At 52.3% G+C, this 24,566-nt stretch overlaps 1 protein-coding gene across 30 annotated transcripts in view; it reads right to left on the reverse strand.

The window, feature by feature from the left end:
• Positions 1–9,212: 9,212 nt before the first annotated feature.
• Positions 9,213–24,566, reverse strand: part of NCOR2 (nuclear receptor corepressor 2) — a 593,256-nt gene continuing 577,902 nt past the window's right edge. For 25 of the 30 annotated variants that reach the window (XM_039505017.1, XM_039505016.1, XM_039505026.1 and 22 more), the window contains 8 exons: positions 23,191–23,342; positions 22,607–22,800; positions 21,170–21,319; positions 20,094–20,239; positions 18,226–18,279; positions 13,973–14,206; positions 11,163–11,342; positions 9,213–10,824 (listed from right to left, as the gene is read on the reverse strand). In XM_039505017.1, the coding sequence (XP_039360951.1) occupies positions 10,649–10,824; positions 11,163–11,342; positions 13,973–14,206; positions 18,226–18,279; positions 20,094–20,239; positions 21,170–21,319; positions 22,607–22,800; positions 23,191–23,342 (1,286 nt within the window). In that variant the 3' untranslated portion in view covers positions 9,213–10,648. The other 5 variants (XM_039505033.1, XM_039505030.1, XM_039505034.1 and 2 more) reach the window with 3 other exon arrangements.

The following is a 24,566-nucleotide window of genomic DNA, read 5'->3' on the forward strand; positions in this document are numbered from 1 at the left end:
CCATTTTACAGATAGGGAAACTGAGACACCAAGTGGTGAAGCTACGTGCCCAATGTCACCTATCAGGCTGAGGCAGAGCTGGGATAGAACCCCAGCCCTCCCAAATCCCAGTCCTGTGCTCCGTCCACTAGGCCATTTAAAACAAGTAAGGCAATGGTGTTGTCTAGCAGCTGGAGACATGGCCTCAGGGTGCACAGCTCCAAACTTTAATCCAGCCCCGTTTATGGTATATTTGTTTGCCAAGTGCATGGGAGCTTTTCTCTAGGTCATACTGAATAAAACATGCTTTAAAAGGCTATTTATCATTAGACAATATCAATAGGCCAGCACCTGTAAGACAACAAAGCAGTACGCAGATCCCAAGAGTCACTAGCAAATCTGCAATAGCAAGCACCATGCACAGCACTTAGCACTCAGAGGCAACCCTACAATAACAAATTGGCATCCAGAGCCCTGCATTCCCTAGCACATCGAATGCAAGACGGAGCTGTATGTTCCAGTGGAGGAGGGGAGAATATGGCTAAAACAGATCTCAGCTGCAAGCTTATGTATGACAAATAACAGCGAGGTGGAAGGAAAATGATTTTTAAAGTTATGAGAAATATCTTGACTCTGTCGTTTTAATTAACATTCATTCAGCTAAGAAAGTGAGCAACGAGCTGAGTGGAGAGTTAATCCAGACCTCCCCTGACAGCTTTTGAAATTCAGCCCTTAACCGCTTTGATTCTTAAACCCAAATCTAGATTTTAAATTCCTACCAAGCAATCAGTTGGTCTGACACCTTCTCTGGGGGTTTCTAGGCCTGTGTGATTGGGATACAAGTAATCGCAAATGTGACTCGCTCCCCAATGCACAATACCTTATACAGATCTCAAAGTGCTTTACCAACAAGGTCAGTATCATCACTCCCATTTTACAGATGGGGAAACTGAGGCACAGACCAGTGCAGTGACTCACCCAAGGTTACCTAGCAGCAAAGCCAGGACTAGAACCTAGGTCTTCTGCATGCCAACCCAGGGCACTATCCATTAGGCCACACTGCCTGCCTAGGTAGCCTGATCTCCAGTGCAAGGGATTAGGTATAGCAAGGCAAGCCTCAGAGGGAGGGAGCAGATGGCTGCTTGCCACTTACGAAGCCCGAGCAAACAGCAGAGGACTTTGGAAGGTGGAAATGACGGGGAAAGAAAAGAGCTGTTGACTGCGTCGGAGCGGCATTCTGGGGCCCAGCGTAAGTCCAAAATCAATCCAGCTGCTGTGGCTGTGGCAGCTGGGCCACGCTGGAGCTTTGATTGCTCCTGCCCCGTCGTGGCATGTCTGACAAAAATAGAGGAGTTGTTGCATTAAAGCGCGATTTGGGAGCTCAGGCCACACTCCTACCATTTCCCCTCCCACTCAGCCTGGGATGTTATGGAATCAGGTATATTTAGAAGTGCTCTTATGGGTTTCAGACACTTTGGGGAAGGAAACGTTTTAAAGTGGTTCTGTTAGGGCTCCCTTGTACAAACACTGCCTTTCTGGAGAACTTGGTCTGAGGATCTCGCAGCCCCTTGCAATGGTAGGGGAATCAGCTCTGTCAGATGGGGAAACTGAGGCACAGAGCAGGCTCAGCATTGTGGCAATACTCTCACACAGCAGTGGTGGGGCAGCTGGGACTAGAACCCAAGTCTCTGGACCCCCAGTCCATTACTCTAGACCATGTTTCTTCCCCCAGCAAGTTTCCAGGGGGATCAGCAGCTCAGGGATCTCATTCAGCAAGGCCAGAATCTCGGCAAACTCCGATGTTTAGAGGGGCTGTTAAAGACGAAAGGCACGTGCTGCCAACCTGTCCCTGAGACGGCCCCCTGCCCTTTCAGGATCTGGCCATGTATTGAGGGGAGGAGACAGCAGAAATCCAAGCTCCTTTGGATACCCCATAGCCTCTCAGCGTCGGGCACGGGAAGTCCAGTTCTGCTGCTGTCCAACGTGCCTGCTTCAACGGCCCATCCTCCCGCCTTGCTGCCAAGTGCTGGAGAGAACCAGGTATTGCCAGCCTCTAGCAGTAAAAATCCTGAGTGTCTAGTAACTTGCTCAGGGTCGGGGTCTTCTTTATTTGCTTTCCGGCGTCACCTATTCGAGCCTTTCCCCCTACAACCTCCACTTCTTTTAAAACGGAAAGCAGTCTCCCTTCATCACATGACTCCAGCAGCTGGGGCTTTAAGAACCCCCCGAAATAGCATGAGGCTTACACTCCAATCCCGGGAATCGGCAACACCCAGGCCCCTCTCCGACCCCGACTCAGTCTGAGGCAGGAAACGAAGGGGCTTCGGTGTAGATTTGCTTTCGACTTCTCGAAGGAAAGGACCATACAAGCTAAGGCCTCCGCAGCAGCCAGGGATGGGGAGAGCGACTCTTTGGGCACCTGGTCCACTGCCAGGGAGAAACTCACAACCAAGGCCAGCGCCAGGAGGTCGCCCCAGGCTACAGAAGGAAGGATGCTTGGTTAGGCAGATACTGCCACCTTGTGAGGCAAGCTGGGAACAGGCACCAGCCAGCCAACCTGCTTTGTGATGGGTTTATTACAGCAGATTTAATTCTGGGCAGGGAGCCTGGAGGGTTTCCCGAGGAGAGAGGCAGCCACAGAGATTATTATTAGCTGTTGGGGTGGAAACTAGTTCCCCAACCTCTTTCTTCCCCAACCCACAGGATCCACCTGGAACGCTTGTCCTGTTGGCTTCTTTGGGCAACCGTAGCTATTTCAGAGCGACTCGCCCATCAGCTCTAGCTGAACAACACACACAGATACCCGAGGCTGGAGGTTCCAAGAGGCAAGAAGCAAGTGCTTGACAATCCAATGGGCCCTAATACAAAGGATCAGTTGTGCTGTTGGCCTGGCATATTCCATGTGCAGGGAGCCCGGTTTTCAAATCCTGTGCTCACATCATAGAACATCAGGGGTGGAAGGGACCTCAGGAGGTCATCTAGTCCAACCCCCTGCTCAAAGCAGGGCCAATCCCCAGACAGATTTTTGCCCCAGATCCCAAATGGCCCCCTCAAGGATTGAACTGACAACCCGGGTTTAGCAGGCCAATGCTCGAACCACTGAGAAATCCCTCCCTCTCCCAACAGGGGGTCTCTAAAGTGAGGATTTCAACACCAGCACGTAGATTTGAGCTCCCAGAACAGAAATGGGAGGCCAATGAGGAATGCAACCTGGACTCTCAAGACCCAACAGTGCCATTAAATGCATGGGTGCAGCACCCAGAGCCTTCTGCAGGAGTGACACCTGCAGGCAGAATGAATCCCCACCATGTCCAATCCTCCTCTCACCACAGCTGGTGCCATTGCCTGGGGTAATTGTCCAGGTACTTGCATGGTGCTTATCACCTGTGCACCGAGCTGCTTGGAACTAGAGCTCCCTGCGGGGAAGAGCAGAGCAACGTGTGTTGTGGGATAATGCGCGTTCTGTGTTTGGCATGTTACGTGTAAATGCAGGATTCCAACTCACCTGCCTCAGAGGGCACATCCACACTGCACGTTGCTGATGGCCGTGTGGAGAGGACACACAGTGCATGGTCCAGCATGGGTATAAACGGCAGTGAGACAGCATGGCACTGCTCGGGCAAGTAAAGACACCAGGCCTGAATCCTGTGGGTATGTCCCCTACACAGCTCTAGACAGGCCCAAGCAGCACCTTGGCCATCTACACTCTGCTATTTTAGCAGTGCCGCAGCCTCCCTGCTGCTGGAATCTTTCTCTGCTGCACAGAGAGGCTCCGTCAGTGGGGAAAGGCTCCGGCAGCGGGGAAAGGCTCCATTGGTGAGGAAAGGCTCCGGCAGCGGGGAAAGGCTCTGGCAGCAGGGGAAGGCTCCGGCAGCTCCTTGCTGCTAGAGCTCTTCACCACTGCCTCCCCGCAGCCAGTGCCTTTCACTGTCACCTGTAGCTATGCACCGCAGCATAGACGCAGCCTGGCATGCTTGTACAGCCCATGCTGAAGCCTGTAGCTCGCATCTACACTTTTAGCCATGCTAGCGCAGCTATGTCTACCAGCGCTGCAATCCCAGTGTAGACGCACTCTTAGCGAACTCCTCTTTAAAAACTACCCAGTTGTCACCATCACGGAAAGGTCAGTTGACCATCTTGCTGTCACTGGGGTTAAGTACACAAGAACCAGAGGAGAGCTCTGCTTTGTGGGCAATAAGCTTTTTTTCCCTCCTCCTTTTTTTATTTAAAACAGTAAGACAGTGTTCAAACACTGCTACCCACAATGCCAGTGGGTATGTTGAGCAAAATGACAGTGAACAAAAACTTCACCTTCAGTAGAAGAAAACCAACCCTTTATAGCAAGCTGCATAAATATTTACAACTCATCAGTTCTATATACAGTCCGTTCTATCATACAACTCGCTTCAAAACAGCTATGCACAATTTGGTTGTACAAAAGATAGATTTTTTCCCCCTTGTACAGTTCAAACAATAAATTGTCCTTTTATCTTTTTGCTTGTTTGTACAAATTAGAAAGTTGGTTACACTAACTTCAAACCTTTTTCTTTAAATAGTTTAATATAACCTCCATTTTTGATTGCACGATCAATAAAAATCATAGCAGGTAGCACGAAGACATATGTCACCAAAATCTGACAGCGATTCTGCGGACAGTTTCGTATGAAAGATGTCTTTCCTTTCAGCTAACACAGACAGTGCTCACCTTATATGGGAGTTGCAGTCAATGGAGTCTGAATCTAGCTGAATTGTGATGAACCTGATTTACCAAAATCCAGCTTGTATGTTTAGTACATCCATGGATATATGCCAATACATCGATTCAGGCACATGTAAAGCACGTGTGTGTGCACACTACACACACACGCATATGGAGATGTACACATACACACACACACACAGTCTAGGAGTGTACACACACTCACACACAGAATTTACAGTATCTGGGCACAAGGAAGTACCTGGTTTTGAAGGGACAGCCATTCCCGAATCCCTGTGTGGAATGTACACGTGGCCATAGTCACAAACACTGGAGAAGACGCCAGTCCCTTGTACTCAAAAACACCCGGGTGGGTGAGCAAGAACATGTTAGATAAACATCAGAAGTGACCAGCGTATTTACATCTGTCCTTAGCACTGCATCTCGAAAACCTAAAGCAACAGGCTCCTGGCCACACCCCTCAGCATACTACGAGTGAGTGAAAACAACCCCCCGTCAGACTAATTCCATCGCTGCTCTGGGGAGAGCCAAGGGCTTTGGGGAAAGTCTCTTAAAAGGATCAGTCCCTTGAAAACCCAAAACCGAGTGGAGGGCTGAGGTGGGGTTACAGTTTTGAAATCGTAGTGTCTCTAAGTGCAATAGTTGCTTGTTCCATACAAGCTGGAGTATGACTGGATCATACTCAGCTCTGTAACACTGAAATACCATGTACTGTAACTATAAGAGAAACCGCAGTCCTCAGTGACACAGAATGCACACTCACAACTTCCTGGGTCACCTAGTTCTATTCCGGATCCCCGAGCCTGAGAGGCTCCCCTCCATTCTTTCCTGACAAAGTAGACAACATTGATGTAAGCACCACTGATTGGACCTGAATAAATTTACACTGGGAGAAGAGTTTGCCTAAGACAAGCACTACAATGACATGCATTTCGCACTCCATGGTGGCAGCTCTACTCCAGTCACTGATATCAACCAGATACAGAAAAACAGCCCAAGTTGGATAAATCCTAGTTCAGGTCTAACCCTATGAGTTTCTTTGGTCCCACATAGGCCAAAGACCATGCGTATGGTACAGGATGTGATCCTGCCCCCGGGGAAGTCAGTGGAAGTTTTGCCGCTCATTTCAATAGGAATACGATTTCTCACTTACTAAGAGAAAACATCCCTTTAAAAGTACAGCTAAGCCCTATGACCCAGATCCTCAAAAGTAGAGAGGCACCTACCTTCCATTGACATCAGTGGCTGAATACCTTTGAGGAGTCTGGCCTAGGACGCCATGGGACTGTGACTACTCCAAGCTTGTGTACGTTTCCCAACCACCCCATTGTCAGCTTGGCTTGGTGCTATCTTTAGACTCAGCGATGCTGGATCTGCCACATCAAGGGCGCCCGGAGAAGTTCTAGGCACACGTGGCTATTGGAGGTTTGTTGTTATTTCTGGCAATGCAACATGCTTTTGGCTTTGCCCTGGGCATTTTCCGCAGCACACGCTCGGGATATCTGCACGGGTTGGACTGCGATGACAGAGGGTGCGTGATTTTGGGGGGACTTTTTTTCTAATGAAAATCATTCAACACCTACCACGCAGGTGTCTAGACAAACAAGGAGCCAGAACAATTCAATCAGACTCTAGCCCAGCCAGAAAGCTGCAAATCTGAGAGCGGGAGCTCTTAAAGACCCTTCTGCCTTCTCCCAGTACCAATCCTAGCAAAGGCCATCGGTGAGCTCTGGGCACGGCCTGTCTGCATTCAGCAGCAGGGTGGAGATCCGTGGGTGCACTGAGGAGGTTTGATTTTTCCTGGGCCTGTACACAGAGGAGTGGAACGGTGTCTCACTAACAAGGTTTTCTTCGGGCATTTGACGCTGTGAAGAGGAGCCTGGGCTAGTGTTTGTCACTGTTGAAAGAAGAGCTGTCCAGCTGCTCCATGTGGCAGAGCAGCAATGCCTGACAGTTTACTGCTGGAGAGTCCTGATTTCAACTGCCTGCATGGAATGAGTCGGTGGATCTGTCCTCACCCCGGACCGCAGGAACCACGCTCTACCTGACAGCTGTGGGCAGACTCACCACCACATGGGCCATCCGCACTCCCTGGAGCTGGTCCCTGCAGGCCAGGCTTGGGGACCCCCTTGCGGGGCAGAGCGGGGAACTGGCACGGGGCTGTTCTTGTTCTGCAGCTGCAGGATTTCATGCTCCAGAGCACCTCTCCCCACAGCTATTCTTTTAGCCCGAAGAGAACTACAGAGGTTTGAACCTCTTGGCTGCTACAGACCCACCCACCCCTTCCTGGGTAGCTCACCTTGGGCATCTGGCTGTCACTCCTTCCAGTGAGTGCATGTGCCTAAAGAACAGGTGACCACTTCCATGCTCCCTTAGCAAAGGCAAGGCACCACAGAAGCCACAGGATGACGTCCATCCAGCCATATAAGATGAGCACTGCTGCACAGAACCCAAACAAAGAGTCTCAGCAATATTTAAAGAGGTTTGGATTTACCAGATGACCTTTGCCAAGTGGTTTTGGAGGTTCTCTCTTTGTCAGTAATCCCAGGCCTGTCCTCGTTAAACGCGAGTTCCCCCCTTCGACAGGGACGTACCAGGTGGTTCCACTCATCTCTTAGCATGCAGTAAGTGCCGGGAAGAAAAGAGACCAATGACTCAAGACTTACCACTCAATTAAGGCTTTGAAAGACTCACTCTGCTCCCCAGGTATTCGACTTCTGGGGCTAAAACCCTCTACGGTGCAAACGTCCAGAAGGAAACAGTGGCCAGCGCTGAACAAGGAGACCCTCCCCCAGCTCCTCTGCCTGAAACCCTCCCTTGGGTATAAAATAAGCAATGGGGAAGCTGAGGGGCTGCAGAGACAAACAGCTGCGGCTGCCTGGGACATTGAAAGGATTTCCAAGGCTCCCCCCACCCCATCAGATATTTCCCCCTCTGACATAACAGGACTTTCTACAGCACAGTGATGTTCACCCAGCCCGGGCTGCCATGTTTGTATGGCTCTTTGCCAGGTTATATTTTAACCCTGCACTTTGCAGGCGTTTCCTTTTCTTCCTGTTGGTGGGGGATGCCCGAGGGTCTCTAACCCCAAACCGTCCATGTTGATGTCTAAGGGCTTTCACTTTGACTTGGAGAGTCTAGGGCGAGGCCTTTCTGAGCATGATGGGAAGGAAATGGAACCGCTACATCAGCATATCTGGCCTGGGGGGGTAGGGTGGCTATGTCGGCAAACCCAAGCCAGTTGGGCTGGGATTTGCAAAGGAGCTTAAAGGGGTTAAGGTTCCCAAACTTCCACTGAAGGTCAATGATAGACAGGTGCCTAACTCCCTTAGGCCCCCTTTGAAACTTCCAGCCTAAATTCTCAAACGTCTCACTTATCTGACACGTTATGACGGCCACCTTCAGGGACCAGGCCATTCCGCAAGAGAATCCCAGCCCCTCCTCCCAGCTCAGCTCTATTTTTCATGCAGGATGCCACTTCCTCTGCACCCCACAGCCAGATTCCCCACGAGGCGCGGGAAATGCACACACCCAGCTCGCCCTGCTGGGATCTACGCACCTATCCTGCTAAGCAAAGACCAGATGACAACCCCTCAGACAGCTGAGACCAGCTTTCTCTGTCCCTTAGCACAGGCTACTTGGGTTTATTTCCTCTGGCTGTCACCCAGTGCCAGGTACAGCTGAGGTCTAGTCTAACGGTGGCTGACAAAGCTTGGATCCCTTATGCAAACAGAAAAAAGCTACAGTGAAAGGTCCAAGTCTCTAGAGCTAGCTGAAAACTGGGAACATTTTTTTGTGACAAATCACATTTTTCTCTCTTCCGGCAGCTGTCAAAAATGGGCTGGATTTCTGGCAACCATTTTGGTGACAAGCATGTCCATGTCTCATTAAAAAACTGCAACCGGTTTTGGCAAGACACTGCAGCTGACCTCACTGTTACTACAGTGCTAGGCTGTAGTGTCATTTTTTTTTTAAAGGGCTATCGGGGGGACGGAAGGGGTGAATTTGAACTTCACCCAGCCGAACCTACAACTTCTTTGTAAACTATTATACCCAAAATGTCAGCTGTCAACTTTCTGTTTCTGAGCTATGCCACACCAGCAGCTACACCTGGGGAACATAAACACTTCCAAATATTTTGTGCGTTTAAAAAAAACCAACAAAAAAAGGCAACAGAAAAGACACAAACGTCTGCGAACATTAAAAACCTGCACATTGTAAAAACACCCCAACCACCCACCACATACAATCTTTCTGTTGCTTTGACATTAGAATCACCCTTGGGACAGTGTCGGGGAAAAAACCCATTGACAGTGTGACAATGTGAACCTTTTTCTTCAATATACTCCTAGCAGATCAGAGATATTCTGCAACACAGCAGCTGTCTGTTCCAACAGGCAATGGGAGAGGCAGAAAGTCTACGTCCTGGTCTTCTTTCCTCTAGCGTGCAGAATGCAAAGCATTTAATACATCATCTTTTTTCCCCCAAATCCCCAGAGTGAGAAAGCAGAAGTGAAGGAAAAACAAAAGTCTAATATTTTGTTCTTGAACCATGTAACTGCAGATATGATCCAACATCATGGAATGAAAAATAATATAAAGCAGAGCGTTCATGTGCATCAGAAAAATACAATACAAATGTTTTACATTTCTCATGAATCCCCTCCCACTGCGAACATTGACAAGCTCTTCGGAAAGGCTCCCTGGAGATCTCCGTGCCAGAGAGTAAAGCTCTGGAAGGAGAAGAAAATCCCTCTTGGCTTAAGAGCAGTATATGTAATAATGAGGAGGCCCTGCAGTTGTGGCAACATTTTTTTTTTTAAACTAAGTTAATACATTCTACTGACGTACAGACAACTGTGATGGATCAACGAGACCTTTTTTACATTTCCATACAATGGACAAACTCATCAAATCTTGCACGCAATAACAGAACCTCTTTTCCAGGAGCTGAGACTGAAAGCAGCACGTAACACTGTTTTAAGTCCTTCCTCACGTCAAACATCTTGACATAATTCACTGAAGGTATCAAAAATATACCCTGTAGACCAATACATCATTTACAATTGCTTTTTCTCACCATTCAGGAAACAATGCACTTCGAGCAACGGAGTCCCTTCATCTGCAGATTAATGCACCACAATATGGGGAACTTCTTTTGATTACAAGATAAACCAAGGATTTCTTTCTCAGAAGGACTTTTTGTTTGTTAAGTGGATCCTTAGCCTTCCCCCCACCCCCGTAATTTTTATTTGTTTAAGCTTTTCCGGGGCCTGCTGGGGAAGATAATCCCATGCAGGGGATGCCTGTAAGAAAAAGGAACATCCCAAGAGGAACAAAATGGGGCTTTTGATTTTATAATTCAGTGGCACAGCCCGTAGGCTGATAAACACATGGAACAACTCGGAGGCTGGGGGAGGGCAGTCTAATCCTATTTCAAGTACTCGATAGCAGGCAACATGGGTGTGCAGGCAGAGAATACACGCTATATGTGTGCATAGGCGCACACACACATAAAGTATATGCACATGCACCCAAGCACGCTCGCTCTCCTCCCAACATGGGTTTCCTCGTTCTCACCGAATCTAAGGAGTAGAACTGGAGCACCAGCTGGTCTCCCCTGAGTAAACAACTGGGATTCAGTGAGCGATTGCATCCTTCGGCGCTTCCTCCCCCCCTCCCATCAGCTGTTCACAGACTGTATCTCAGGCTCTCAGCTGCTGCATGAGGACACCAGTGCTGGAAAGAGAAGTAGGCTGGGTTTCATCTGGCTGTCTTAAGGCTTTAGACTGAAGATGATTCAGAAATTTCCTGATGTGAGAAATCGACCGATTGGAAAAGCGCTGCTCCGGCGTCTTTGCTGACAGCGCCATGGACTGATATGGTCGGAGTTCACCTTGGCCAGCTCGCTACCCACGCGTGTCCACTCTTCCCCTCCCCCTCTTTCGTTCATTCACTGTCTGACAGCGTTTCGTACTGGGAGCAGAGCAGGGGCTTGGGCTCCTCCTCCCAGGCGTGGTGCTGGCTGGTGGAGTTCCCTTGTGGAATGGATGCTGGCGGCGGGGCTGTCACTACGCCGGTTGGAAGCCTCATTGTCAGTGGATTGTATGGAAATGGCGTGGAACCTGAATTGGGGCAGAAGGGAAGGAGAAACTCAGCATGGTCCAAGAGGTAGCCCAGGGTGGGGAATTCACTCACCAGCCCCCCAGTCAGGGTCAGAGAGCCCCCCTGGAATTCCGCACAACTGGCAGGGAAGAGAGGCCCAGGAATGGAAGAGCACAAGAGCGAGATGAAGTGGCACAGCTCACTCCCGCGAGGTCTCCCCAGGGATAATAAGCAGTAACTTCCTTAAGGGGATGACTCAGCTGACGCTGACCCGGGTGCCTGTCTGGGGAGGCAACCTCACCCTCCCACCCCTGGCAGAGTGCACAGCCAAAGCCCTGAAGGGGCAGCGCGGCGCTACCTGCAGACGAAGGCCTGTCCTCCCAGACTCGATTGGTTAGCGGTGTCCTCCTGTTACAGTCCCCCTCCGAATGAACGGAAGAAACAGACGGTGGTCTCTCTCCGGAGGACAGGCCCGGTGCTGGGGACTTGGCCTTGCGGCTGTTGGGTCTGGCAGCAATCTTTGGCTTCCCTCCTCCGCCTGCAAAGAGAAGCGCCCTGCTTTTCAAACTGAGCACTGGAGACACACGCCACACGGCCAAGGCTGCAAAAGCCACTCATGATTTTGGGTGCCTGACTGGAGATGCCTTAAAGGAGCCTGCTTTTCAAAGGGGGGGTGCTCAGCACCTCCTCAAGGTCTGGCCCCTTTAAGGTGTCTCTGGATGAGTCCCCAATATCACTAGGAGCTTGATGTATGTCTTTTGCATGTTCAGGACGGCAGGTGCCGCCTTCAGGTACCACTAGAGGTACAGGAAGCTTAGCATCCGCTAACCTTCATGGCAGACGTCTCAGCGGGGAATGGTACAGAACAGAGTTCGCGGCATTTCCCAGCCAGAAATGGGCAGGTTTTCCCATGCTGCAAGAGTGCACCAGCAAACGCCTATTGACCCTGCGCTAAAAGGCCCCATGACTTCAAGGCCCTCTGCTGGAACGAAGAAGCTACTGCAGCTGCAACAAAAAGGCTCAAAGGGCCCAAGACTTCCCCGACTTACCCCCCCCAAGCCACCCCAGGGCCTTGTCGGCTCCTTGCTGAGCTCCCCTGCGGCCATGCAGCAGGCTGCAGCAGCTGTGTCCCGCATGGGGGCTGCGCACTGGGACGCACAAGGAGGGGGTTGGCTGATGAAGAGTGTCTGCCCGCTGGCCCAGCAGCCTTTCTGCAAGGGACTGGGGAGTCTAAAGCCCAGTGCCAGGGGCCTCGAGTGACTCGGCAGGCCAGGGACTGCGTGTGAGAAGAACAGGCACCCACATGCTCCTCCTCCCTCTCTACACAGCCTGACTGCAGGGCCACCCGGAAGCACAACGGGGGCAGTTCGCCTTGCCCCCCGCGCCCAGGGCGTTTGAGTGGCACTACGCCCTGGGGCATGGGGTTACAGCACCACTCGCTCAACCCTCACCTGACTGCCCCGTCCTGACAGAGGGACAGTCAGGCCAAACCCGAGTGGTGCTGCGACCTCATGCCCCAGGCCACACGGCCCGGAGCTGGGCCCAGCCCTGCAGGATGGGAGTCGCTGCTGTGGGGTGAGCTTGCTCTCCACCCCCCCCACCCCTGAGTCCCTCTGTCTCCATGGTAACGGCTTTTGGAAGGGCAGGGGCCTCACTTGCATATTTTGTCTCAGGCCCTCAAGACCTCTGCATGGCCCTGCCTGAAGGGCTCTGTTCTGGTGAATTCCCAGTGGGGACAATGCTGGCGAAGGATAAGCAGCTCAGCTCACTGTTCTCCAACCCAGCCAGGGACGAGGCGTCACTCAGTGCTTCTGTAACTAGATCACGTTAACCCATGTGGATGGCAAATCAATCGATATTTGGGGGAATGACGGACTCCCCTCCCCCCTGCCAACATTTCTGGTTCTACCCTCCTCCACGTGTCCTAGCGGCATGGGGAGATTCCTGGGAATGGCCGTTCCCAGAGCTTGTACACTGGCCCAACCCTGAAGCCAGGGGCATTTCATCTGCCGCGCAGGCCTGCAAGCCATGTTCTCACATCCTGGGATGCCCGATTCGTGGCCTGGGGCGGGAGGAGCAGTGGGTCTATGTCTTCTGGCCTCAGCAGGGATGCTCCCCACCTTGGGTTTCCGCCTTATCCCACCATTCTCAGCTGCCTTGAGGCTTCCCTCCCATTCCAAATGCCTCCCTCTGTTGTCCCCTGACATGGCCTCTCCCCCCTGCCGCGGCTGTTTTGGGGGCTGCCATTCGCACCGCGCCACCAGCGAGCCAGGCTGCCTTCCAGAGCAGAGCGACAGATGCAGCGCCAGGACTTCGCAGCAGCTGAACGATGGGCAGGCAACACTGACAGCTAAAGAAATGCTTGGAGCCAATCTACAACTGTGGTTAACCATCAACCCAGCCGAAGGTGGGCAAACTCCCCCTGGCAGGTACATGGGGAGCCCCAGATGGGAGGTTAACCACGAGCCCTTCTGCCATCCGAATGAGGTCATTTCCCCTGGCACTGCGGGGATCTCACAGCCCTGCCCCCGGAGCTAGGGACACCTGGGCTGGAGGGGAATGGAAAACTGTGCTTCTCTACCTCCAGTGGCCTGAACGTCCCTTCCCTGATTCCCGCACCAGGGCGTGTGTGTTTCAAAGGGCTATTTTTATTCAGGGGACACATATCTACCGAGAGGAGCATGGATTTCTCACTGGGTGAGTATTTCTTTTGGGGCAATACAATCTCAGGCCCTGATTCAGCAAAGCACTCAAGGACTTGATTTCAATCAAGTGCTTTAACTGAAGCAGAGGGCGCCTTAAGCAAATCGAAATGCTTTGCTCAGCAGGGAGGCTTAAAGGCCTTGCTGAATCAGGCTCCTCGCTGGGGCTTGGGATTTGTTTGAAATGCACATTTCTCTGCAGTGTCTTTCCGCTGAGGGTCTTTTTTTTTTAAATAAACCTTGACATCATAAGAAGAAAAGGAGATTAAACAAGGAAAAGAGCCCGGTCAGTGTTTTAGAGAAAAAGCAACAGCCCCTTTCAGGCTACGACATGAACGTAAAAGATTCCAGGATTAATCAGCGAATTCACAAAGCTCGAAGGGAACACACAAAACAAAGAGGATTAAAAAAAAAAAAAAAGACTGAACACCACTGAGAAACGGCGAAGGTGGAAAGGGCTGCAGACCTGGCAAGGAGCGCATGTCGTCATTCCGTCCGTCAGCAGCGGTTATGGGCATAGCAGCGGGCACGCTTGCACTGGCATTCAGAGAGTTAAAAGCATTGGCATTGGCACTGAGAGGCGAGCGCTCTTCCCACTGCTCGTCATATTTACCCATTAGGGCCTTCCTAATTATTGCCTCCAACCCCATGTTGGTACTGGAATTTTCTTGAACCGACTGGCTTCTACAACTGATTAGCCCTGGGAGATACGGAAAGGGGAAGGAGAGGTGAGGGGTGGGAGATGGGTTGGGGGGAACCAAATAAGAAGAAAGATGGGGGGGGGAGAAAGGAGACAAGGGAGAAGGGAAGAAACAAACAGTCAGCACATTCTTGCAAAGCAACAAAATTTGTCATATTGTTTTTAAGCTCTGCAGTGCACTCCGTCCCCCCGCCCCGCCCCAGGGCTTGGCAGGAGCTGGGGGTGGGGAGTTAGAAAACTACTTGCTGAGTGAGGAAGAGTCTGGGGGGTGGGAGTGATTTAAAAAAAAAAATGAAATGGAGCCCCCAATGCCTCAATAGCTGAGGAGTGACAGGCTGTGGGGCATGGATCCTGAGGCTGGCAGTGCCTCGTGGGCACACGGCCCAGCAACGACCTGCTGGGGAACTGTCCTAGCTCTCCTGTGGAGTTGTTCTCTGCTGGCTCTGGTGAGGGGGGGAGGCCAAGAGGAGAGAATCCTTCCGTGCTGTTTAATTCCTTCCCAGTCCCCTGCACCATCCACCGCCCACGGGGTCCAGACCCCCACATCTACGGGTCAAATGTCATTAGGAAACAGGATGCAGAAAACGCAGTGATGTGTCTGAGTGCTTGTGAGTCATCAGAAGCCATGCAGTTATGGTGCAGCGCCGCACAGGGACCGCAGGGCACTCGCTCAGCCATGGGACCATCATTCCCAATGCGTCGGTTACAGGAAACGAGCAAGGGCAAAACTTACAGAGTCAAAATACAGGCAAGAAAATAAAATGCTGTGTTTCCTTCATCCCCACTTTGGTGCCTGCAGCCCCCTCTCCCACCCGCAGAGCAATTCTCTGCTCTCAGTAGGAACGCTGCAGCCATGGTGCCCCCTCCTGGTATCTTATGCAGGGGAGCGTGCACATGTTCATTCCTCCCCCTGCGAACGGGCAGCATCCCCGCCCAGCTCCCAGCACACACGCTCTGGGCTAGTGTCCCCAACACTCCCGAGGGTTTGCCCTTCTCCTTCGCTCAGCCCAGCAGAACAACCCTTAACCACAGGCTTTTCCCTGCAACACTTCCCAGCTCCCACCCGAGCTCCCGCTGACACAGACAAGGACACGTAACCCCCGGCCCCAGTGCGCCTAGCTCGCAGCTAAAGGGATCCACCTGGCTCGGCTGCCGGCGTGAGTCAGCTTAACCGCTGTGCAGGGTCAAAAACTGGCTCTTTGGTCACCGCCTCCCTCCCCCAATACTAACTCCTACTGGGAAGCTTTTCTAAGGCAGATAACACCATTGCCAGCAGCCTCTACCATGTAGATACCACAGAAACGTGGGGCTTACGGAGCTCTTGGATCAAACATAAGAAGGTGGGAATGCCCCGTGGGCATGGGCCTAGCTCCCCAGCATAGAGCGGGGTGGGCGGAGAACCCATGGCCGACGCCTGCCTTTCAAGCAAACGGTGGGGTTTGGGGCCAGTGCAGGTCCCTGGGAAGTTTAACCATTTCTAGGCATTCTACAGAAAGACCAGTCCCGGCGTAATGCCACTGAAGTTCATGTTCTTAGAGAGGGGACTCAGCTAGGAGGGCTGTAGGTTTTGGTTTGATACAGAAAGCGAATGAATATGATACGCTAGCTCGCTCTGTCTGACTCATGAAGCGAGCTATATAGTGCCGCGTGTGTATACAGCGCACTTCAGCTGAGGGGGCACAGAGTGCACTCCAGCTAAGAAGGACGCCCCCACAACTCCCTTGGGAAGCAGGCATTGCTGTACCCATTGCACAGAAGAGGAAACAGAGGCCCTGTGAGGTGAAGCGACTTGCCAAGGTCACCCAGCAAGCCAGTGTCAGAGCTAGGACAAGCTACTCCCCGTCCTATTCCAGCCCCTGTAACTCCAGTGCTGCTCTCAGCCCTATCAATGCCTAATCCCTTTTGGAAACGTTCTCGGCGGGGCCTCAATAAAATCCTGCAGCGCTTGCCACAGGTTATTTATACACTGTGTGGAAAAAGCTGCCTCTGGAGATGAAAGGCAGACAGCAGCCCTGCTCCAGTAGCCTCTGACGTCTGAAAAGACACACATCTGAGCTGGGAAGGGCAAGCCTGTTACACAAGCAGCTCAGGGGCTGCAAATGAAACCAGAGCCTGCGCCCCCAGGGGTGGCCTGAGGAAAGACAGGTCATCATTTGAGAAGCGGATTCCCCTCAGTTGCAGGGGGAGGCCCCTGGAGCTGGTTTCTCTCTCAGTGGGGAGGGAAGAGGCCTCACAGTCCAGGGCTGCTGGGCTCCCCTGTTGCTATGGAGCGTAACAGGGACACTGGCACCGGCCTTGACTCCTCATGTGGTGCTGGAGCGGGGAGGAGCAGCAGGGGCTGGCAGCTGGAATGTCTCCTTTAGTGCTGAAGAGCTTGGAGACCCAGAGAGAGAGAGAGAGAGAGACACGCAGAGCCAGGAGTCATGGACTCGGCTCTTCGGAGCCCTGCAGTGCACTCCCGTATGGACGTACGGTCCCTCCACTTCCAGAACCACTGTCCTGCAGGAAGGGAGCAAAGGTCTTTTTCGCACAGGAGCTCATTGTCACTCAACGGCAAAGCCAAGGCCGTCCCCTCTCAGTAACAAGGTGGGACCTCTGTTCCCACAACAGCATCCCACAGGGAAATTTCTGCTGGCCCACTTGGGTGGATGCACTGCTGTCCTCTGAACCTGGCCAGCCCCACTCACTCCTCATCCCCCAGGCAGGCTCAGCTCTCAGCGGCGGAACTATGTGCCATGCTCTGCAGAACCACACTGCCCCGGCGGTGTGTGGCGTGACCTTCCGGTCCCACTCTGCCAAGTTGCCAACCTCCCTTCATTTAAGACTATCCTCAGCCATTCCCCTTTCCCCATCAGGTCTCAGTCCCGGAGTTCTTGGGGCTGCACTGTCCCTGTGCCTGTCATTTAGACAGGAAGCTCTTCGGGGCACGGATGGTCTTTACTTCTGTGGAGCGTACAGTGCCTTGCACAATGCCAGGGCTAACCAAGTATTAACTTAGCAGCTGATATTGTTACTGATCTAGGCTTTAAGCCTGAAGGCCCCTTAGTTTCAGAGCAATGTTTATTTGTCTGTACAGGAACCAACATCTGAGCCCGTCTTCTCTCTCTCTCGCCCACCCTCTGGGCTCAGATGGTCATTGCTTTGTCCGGCACATGTCCCTTCAGCAAGTATTAACAAGTCAGTGTGCCTGATGTAGTGTCCCCGGGATAAAGCCTGGGACACCACCCCGCCCAACCAGCCACTGAATGGTTTAGATACGTGGGGACTTTCTGCTTTCAGCAAGACACACATCTGGGAAAATCAAACAAGAAGTCTGCTGGGAACGGTGGGCAGCCTCTCCTGAGTTTTGGGCTAGGATTGTAGCACCGTTCAAGGACTTGAATTCTGCTGCCAATGCCAGATGGGACCTGCATGATCATCTAGTCTCACTTCCCGCCTAGCACATGCCAGAGACCCTCATCCACTGATCCCTGCATCCAGCCCATCACATGTGGTTGAGCTAAAGCATACTGTTCCCTCTCCCTCTGATTCTAGCTCCAACCTTCCCGTTTGCCAGCTCACGCTCCTACATGAACATTGGCTCTGTCACCTCACACTTCTTCACGGCGGCAGAGTCTGTCCCTTATGCTGCCAGCCCTCTGCCAGTAAGAGTCCATTTAAAGATACTGCTACCCTACAGCATCCTCCCTGCTGGCGTCATGTGGTTTCTTCCCAACCCAACAGATCCCAGGCCAAAGCCCTGCCGGATCTAAGTTTTTATGTCTCCTCAAATTCTGACAACATGGAGGCTTTAAAAGGACTAGGCCTTTGAAGCCTGCAGCCCAACAGAGCAGCTTCCAAAGCAGGGAAGGGCCGTAGGCACATAGTCTCCCACCTCCCATCTTTCCCACCAGGAATATACTGTATCTTATTTCAATAAATGACACCGGAACCCGCTGAACCTCCTCTTCTCAGGCTGTGAATTCTGTGTGGCATGTGGCAGAGTATGACATACGATAAAGATATATCGGGACTGTTACCTGCTCCAGTAATTGCTGGCATGTTGAAAATCTCTGTCCCAGGCTGTCCAACATCTGGAGGAAGACAAAAGTCCCTCAGTATGAACTGCAGCGCACAACGGTTAACTCCTAGGGGAGATTTTCCTTCCCAACACTTCCTCAACCCCAGAGGATCATGGGACATGCCGTTTGAGGCCTGGCACCTACATTACATTACCCACGCTGACAAAATCCCAGGCCAAGTTCAAGTTGTGGGTGGGTGGGGCGGGGAATGATGGTTTGGGACTAGAAAGTATTATCTCCATTTTTAAAGCAACGCTACCCTCAGACACACAACTCCAAGATAATGAGCAAGCCCTGGCCATGCCAATCAACATCAGAGGTTCTCCGAGTATGGCCCATGGATCATCAGTGGCCTGTAAAGCCCTTCCAGGTGGCCCAACAGGAAAGGAGTGGTGGTTTGGGACATTGGATGCATGGGAGAACGCTGCTCTCACCAAGTGGACCAGAGATGGCAATAGAGAACCACTGCTATAGGTCTAAACCTACTGGCATTAATGCAGCAGAACTCCAGAGAGTCATGTTGATGTCCACAAGTGCAATCCTGTCTCCCTCCACCCCGAGATCCTGCCCTCTGGGAGGTTAAGCTGGGGTACAAAACCCAGAGCTTTTCGAGGTGTTTCCAAAGGTTCAATCCCCCATTCCCAAAGAAGAGTTTTTGTTCATGCATTCCACGAGGGGGAAATACTAAGTCAATATTTTCCCTCTTAGCTGAGCCATTTGACTTGGGTATTGCTTTCCTTAGAATAACAGCAGTTCTCAGCAAACACAAGGAGCTTCCTATTTCTGTATATTTTCCCCCGATAAGGAAATGAGTGGGAGGTCACTCAGTTCAACCATGCATCCCCCAAGGAACATAACAACATGGTTGGATTATGGTAACAGCATACACAGGACGAGACAGCTCGGTCCTTCTTATCCAATGCAGCTGTTATAAGATGGATTCAAATTGAATTAGTATTGACTGTATAATGCCAAGCTAAATTAAATTATGATCCTATCTACTCTATTAGCGGCTAATGAAGGAATGGGATGAATTTCGACTACAAGTCAGGCTGGGTGTTTTTTCAGAGCTGTACCAATATTGATGTCGGGTCTGACAGATACATCTTCAGGAGGCAGAATTCAGGCTGGCTGGACAGCCATTAAAAACGTCAATAGCTCTTAAGACTCCTCTATTCTTCACTTGTTAGTTAGTTCCTATTGAGGTCGTTCAGTGCTGGTGAGTGGTGCTGGACCGACAGCCCCAGGGAAAGGACTGGCTTCTGAGAGGCACCTCAGAGATCCCGGCCTAGCTGCCGGCACTACCAATGCGGCTTGCAGTGGCGGAGGGGTATATTTGACCTAAATGGCCATCACGATACAGGGCTATGACCCATCCTTAAGGCCCCCAAGTCACCTGCCTTTCTATCTCTTTTCCCCATCAGCAGATCTCCCTGCCCCATTCCTCTCTCTGACAGATCTGTGCAGCGGGAAGACACTGAACTAAGACGTTTCCCAACACGCCCGGCCGCACACAGGCAAGGTGCTTGTATGCAGGAGAGGCACAGGATGTGCTTTCGCATCTGTATTTAACAATACGCCATCACACGGATGGGATAAGAGCATGGGGCGGCAAATTCTCATCCCCGGACCTGCAGAAGAAACTGGCTTCAGACTGCTCAAGTCTGGGAGGTGGGCTCCTGTCCCTTTAAATCACGGCAGCAGCCATGTCAGAAAGAAGGCTACTCTGGAATTCCCTCTCCCTTCTTTGGTTTTGCAAGGCGCCTTCAGCCCACCCTGCCCACTCCGGCGGCTGCTGCATGAAAGCCCCAGCCTGGAAGCCTTACTGTACTCCGTTTCACTCCTGTTGGTCGTGCCCAGCTTTTTGATGATCTCCTGCTTCTTGGATTTCACCATGGCAGAGTTGCTCTCGGTCAGTTTGCTGAAGAAAGCTGGGGGCTGGGTGTTGTTTCCTGGGGATTTGGAACCCATTCTGTGAAGCAAAAGGCGATCAGCAATGGCTGCACAAGGCCCAGTCTACGCCCTTCTGTCTAGAGAGCCCCAATCCCATTAGCCACCCTATGCTTTGAACCAGCCCCCAAGCCACCCAGATACTGGAGGCTTTCTAGCTTAGACTTAGGAGTCAAGTTGTCAAAGGCCCCTAAATACAGTGCGGCTTATTCCCCCAGGAAATCCCAGACCACAAAACGTCTCTTGGCTGGAAGAGAAACACTTCTGGCCTAGTTCTTCTTACCCTAGAGTCAAGGGCCCCAACAAAATTCTCCTCTGGGCCCCGAAATCCTCTCCCCTGGAAGTGAATTCTTTCTGCTCAGCCAATCACCGGAGCAGAAAGATTACCTGGTAAGCACCTTGGGACAGACTGAGGACTAGGGCAGGGGATCTCTGAGCTGCCAGGACAGGCTGGTCCTGAGCTGCAGGAAGGAATTGGAAGGAGTCAGGACGCCTGGGTTCCACTCCTGACACTGCCTCTGCGTGTGACCTTGGGGAAAGTCACTCAGCCTCCGTCTATCACCCTGCAGCAGGGGTCATATACTTTGCACAGAGGGGTTGCGAGAGCTAACGAACTATGCTTGGACAGCCACAGATGGGAGGCAAAGTGCTGTCCCCGGGCGCTGGCAGTCAGAGGGGACGACTTCGGGAAGAGGTTGCAAAGCGAGTTAATCCCTAACCCCTGTTATTTGGTGGCATATCCAGCCCCAGCAGCAATACAAATGGCCGGAGCCAGAGCGCTCAAGGGCAGGCAGCACTGAGTGACACCAGGCTGCCATTGGAGGGCAAAGTCTCTGCCCCCAAAGCGCTCAGAGTAGAACGCTCAGGGGAAGGAAGACCCCAGAGTATTGCTTGTGTGCTGTAACCCCCGGCCAGGCAGGAAGAGTCCACATTCCCCATCTCCTGGGGTTACCTCTGCTCTGACTGTTCTCCCTCTCGGTACAAGATTGGGTACGAGGTGCTCCTTGTGTGCTCCAGCTCTCCCATGCCGTCTGGTGGCGAGACAGGCTCAATGCAGTCATCCGGTGCACTCCCCGCAGACGCTTTGCTCTGCTCAGGAGATCTGAGGACAGTGCAGTGAGACGCTGTCATTCCATTACAATGCTCTTAACCTCTGCACAGCAGCTCCGGGAGAAGAGGGATTAAAACCCTTCTGCAAACTGGAGTGTCATGGAAAAGAGGGAAACCAACCGCCCAAGCCCTTAATGTTACCCTTAAGTTGCACGTTTGCTAAGAGCGTGTCGCTTTGTGTGTTTCTGAACTACACACCTATATCGTAAGGATTAAATTTAGACAGGCCCCAAAGCTGTAGCCAACTCATATGTAATCCTGCAATTGGCCCTAATATAGTTACACTGCAGAAATAGAGGAACTAACCCTGGGACTTTGTGGCTCAGATCAAGTGTCCTATCAGTACATCCTCTACCCAGGGCGACGTCCTGCATTTGCAGCGAGCAGGGCCTCATCTAAACTCCTCTAGAATGCGTCAGTCAAAAGCTGTGACATTACGGAGAATTAACCCTTTGAAGGTATGGAGCTGCAGAGTCCAGAGAGTTTGTCTTCTCGTGCTGCAGTGTTAACACATTGTGACAGTCTCTAGGAGCACACAGGACACGCACTAAGATGGCTGGGTGGAAAGTACAAGGGCTCAAAACTCCACCAATCACCAGGGACAGAGATGGGCAGGAGCTGTCAGGAACTTTCTCTAAGGGTTTTTTTGTTCTTGTTATTTTCTCCTGGGTTTTATTTTTTACTACTGAGCTCGTGGTTTCCTCTTGCAATCAACAGGGGGCAGACTCTAGCACCCTGCAGAGGAAATGCAGGGCTCTGCTCCTGAGTTACCCTACTATCCAGAGCTAGACCCCTTCATAAGAAAGCTGCTATTTCTGGCTGCTCATGCTGGCAGGTGAGTCCACTTAGCCCTGGTCTGGGCTATCCGGGAGAGCGGAGAGTGTCTCTGGGGCAGAGGGAACTAGGTGCAGGGAGACAGGTCCTGCAGGGAACTGTCCTAAGAACAGTCAGGTGCTGGAGAAAGCTCAGGATTAGGGCTCGGTTGTTTGTTCACACTAGGAAAAAAGGCGTGTTTTAAAAGCAGGATCACTACCACGTTAAAATCCCTGTGTGGCCGGGGCAAGCTGCATTAGCCGGTCGATGTGAACCCTACAGGGGGCGCCTGTAACTCCCCGTGACCAGCTAAGCCACATTAAAACTACAACGTGCCCTGTCTCCACTGGGAAGTTTGCCTGTGTTTGCTCCCAGGTGTTCCAAACGCTCCCTTTCCCCCTGGTGCAGAGAACGCGGAAGGGAGTGAGCATGAGCCATAGCTGTCCCGATCCGGTGCTGAACTCACCTCTTGTCTCCCTCGCTCTGTGGGGAGATTCTGGAGGCCGGAGCGTGCTCCTGCGGCTGGATGTAAGCCTCACTGGGCATCCTTCGCAGGTCCAGCACGGGACACGTGGCCCCGGGGAAGGAGTACACCGGGGTCTGGAGGTGGGAGTTGAGCTGCTGAGGATGATGGCGCGTGTAGTCCTGCGTGATAACCTCCTAGAAGAAGAAACTCCTTGAGTCAGCACTTCTGTCTGCGACCCTTCACTGGGCTGTAGTTTATGTGGTAGGGAGACGGTGAGGAAGGGATGGGAGGGCACCCTCTGGCACTGAGCCCTAGTTATTTCTCCCCTCTTAGTTATGTTGGCTGGTCCTTATAGGCAGGAGGACGGGAAGCACCCTTCTCCCCTGGGCTTCTCTGCAGCACTCTGCTGCCTCCAAAAGCAAAAGGCCAGAGGGATTGCCGCAGAGCGAGGTGACCTGCTACCACCACCACCCCCGGTCTGCCACCAAGGCTCCTGACTCCACTCCTGGCCCATTCTCAGCTGACCCCAGTGGAGACGCCCCAGAACAACGCCCGGACGGGAAGAGGAGAGAGAGGCTGATTACGCTGATATGCTGAGCCAGCGTGACCACCCGTTGCTGGTGGCCTTTGATGTTCTGGGACGACTGCAGCAGCTGGCACGGGGATTGCTGGCCTTCGGGCAACTGGCGCAGGTGCTGCATGTGAGCTGCTTCTGATGCAGAGAGCTTCAGGGAGGCTGTGAAAGGAAAGAACCGGTCATGACAACCCAGGGCAATCACACAGCGCCTCCACCTACCCAGCACAGACCCTCTGTTCTGCCCTTCCTCTCTTGAATCAAACTGTGTTTTTACACTAGGCGACTTACTTGTTACGGAAGAAGCCAGAGACGACGCTTCAGGGAGTTTGGTTTAGGGTTACAGCAAGGAACAGGGAGTCAGGAGGCCTGGGCTCTATCCCCCACTCTGCCAGTGACTAGCTGTGCAACTCTAGACAAGTCACTTAAGCGCTCTGTGCCTCAGTTTCCCCATCTTTAAAATGGGGCTGATAGTGTTTATTAATCAGGTGGGGCACTGAGGTGCTCCCAGGTAATTAATTAATGAATATTTATGGAGTGCTCTGGAAAGCTCCCATGAAAAGCGCTATCCACCGGGCGTGTAAAGCAGCCACCGTTAGCTAATATACTAACGAGACATTCCTTGGCAGAGCCGCAGTTCCCTGTACCAGTCTGCTGTCAGGAACCGCCCATGGGAGGCTGATAAGCCCACGGCATGCTAAGGTTATTCTTCAAATGCTGGTAGCAGCTCCAGCAAAACATGCCCAGCCAGGTTCAAATGGAGACCGATGGGCCCTCGGCTACCAATGCATCCCGTCTTCCTTCTAAGCCTCTCCTGCCTCCCCGCACATTTCCTCCTCCCTCTCAGCCTGTCGTCTGCACGCCTCACCCCAGCCCAGAAGGGAATGAGCACTTTCCTGCAGCACAGCCAGCCAAAGCACATTCCCTGCTCCCTGCCTTCAGCTCTTCCCTGCACTGCCTGTCTCCACGCACTGGCGCCAGCCTGGCATCGTTATTACTCGCACTGGGTAGTGCCTGGAGGCCCTATCAGGGCCCTCTTGTCCTAGGTGCTCGTACACACGTCGTGTGAGCGAGAGTCCCTGCCCTGAAGAGCTCACCGTCTAAATGGAGAGGGCAGAGGAAGGGGGGACGAGAGAGTGACTCAGCCAAGCTCTCAGGGGAAGCCCATGGTGGAGCCAGGAACTGAATCTCCTGAGTCCCCATCCAGAGTGTCAATGGCAAGGCCAACCTCCTTCTCAAGGACACGGCTGGATCTTTGCAAGGCAGAAGCTTCCTGATGGGTCCCTCCATTCATCTTGCCACCACCAGCCTCTGTTCCCTGAATCGCTAGGACAAGCGTAGCCCCAGGGAGAGATTTCAGGGAACGCAGCTTGGTGCGGACACAGC

This window comes from Mauremys reevesii, linkage group 18 (assembly GCF_016161935.1).
Source record: "Mauremys reevesii isolate NIE-2019 linkage group 18, ASM1616193v1, whole genome shotgun sequence".
Lineage (NCBI taxonomy): Eukaryota > Metazoa > Chordata > Testudines > Geoemydidae > Mauremys > Mauremys reevesii.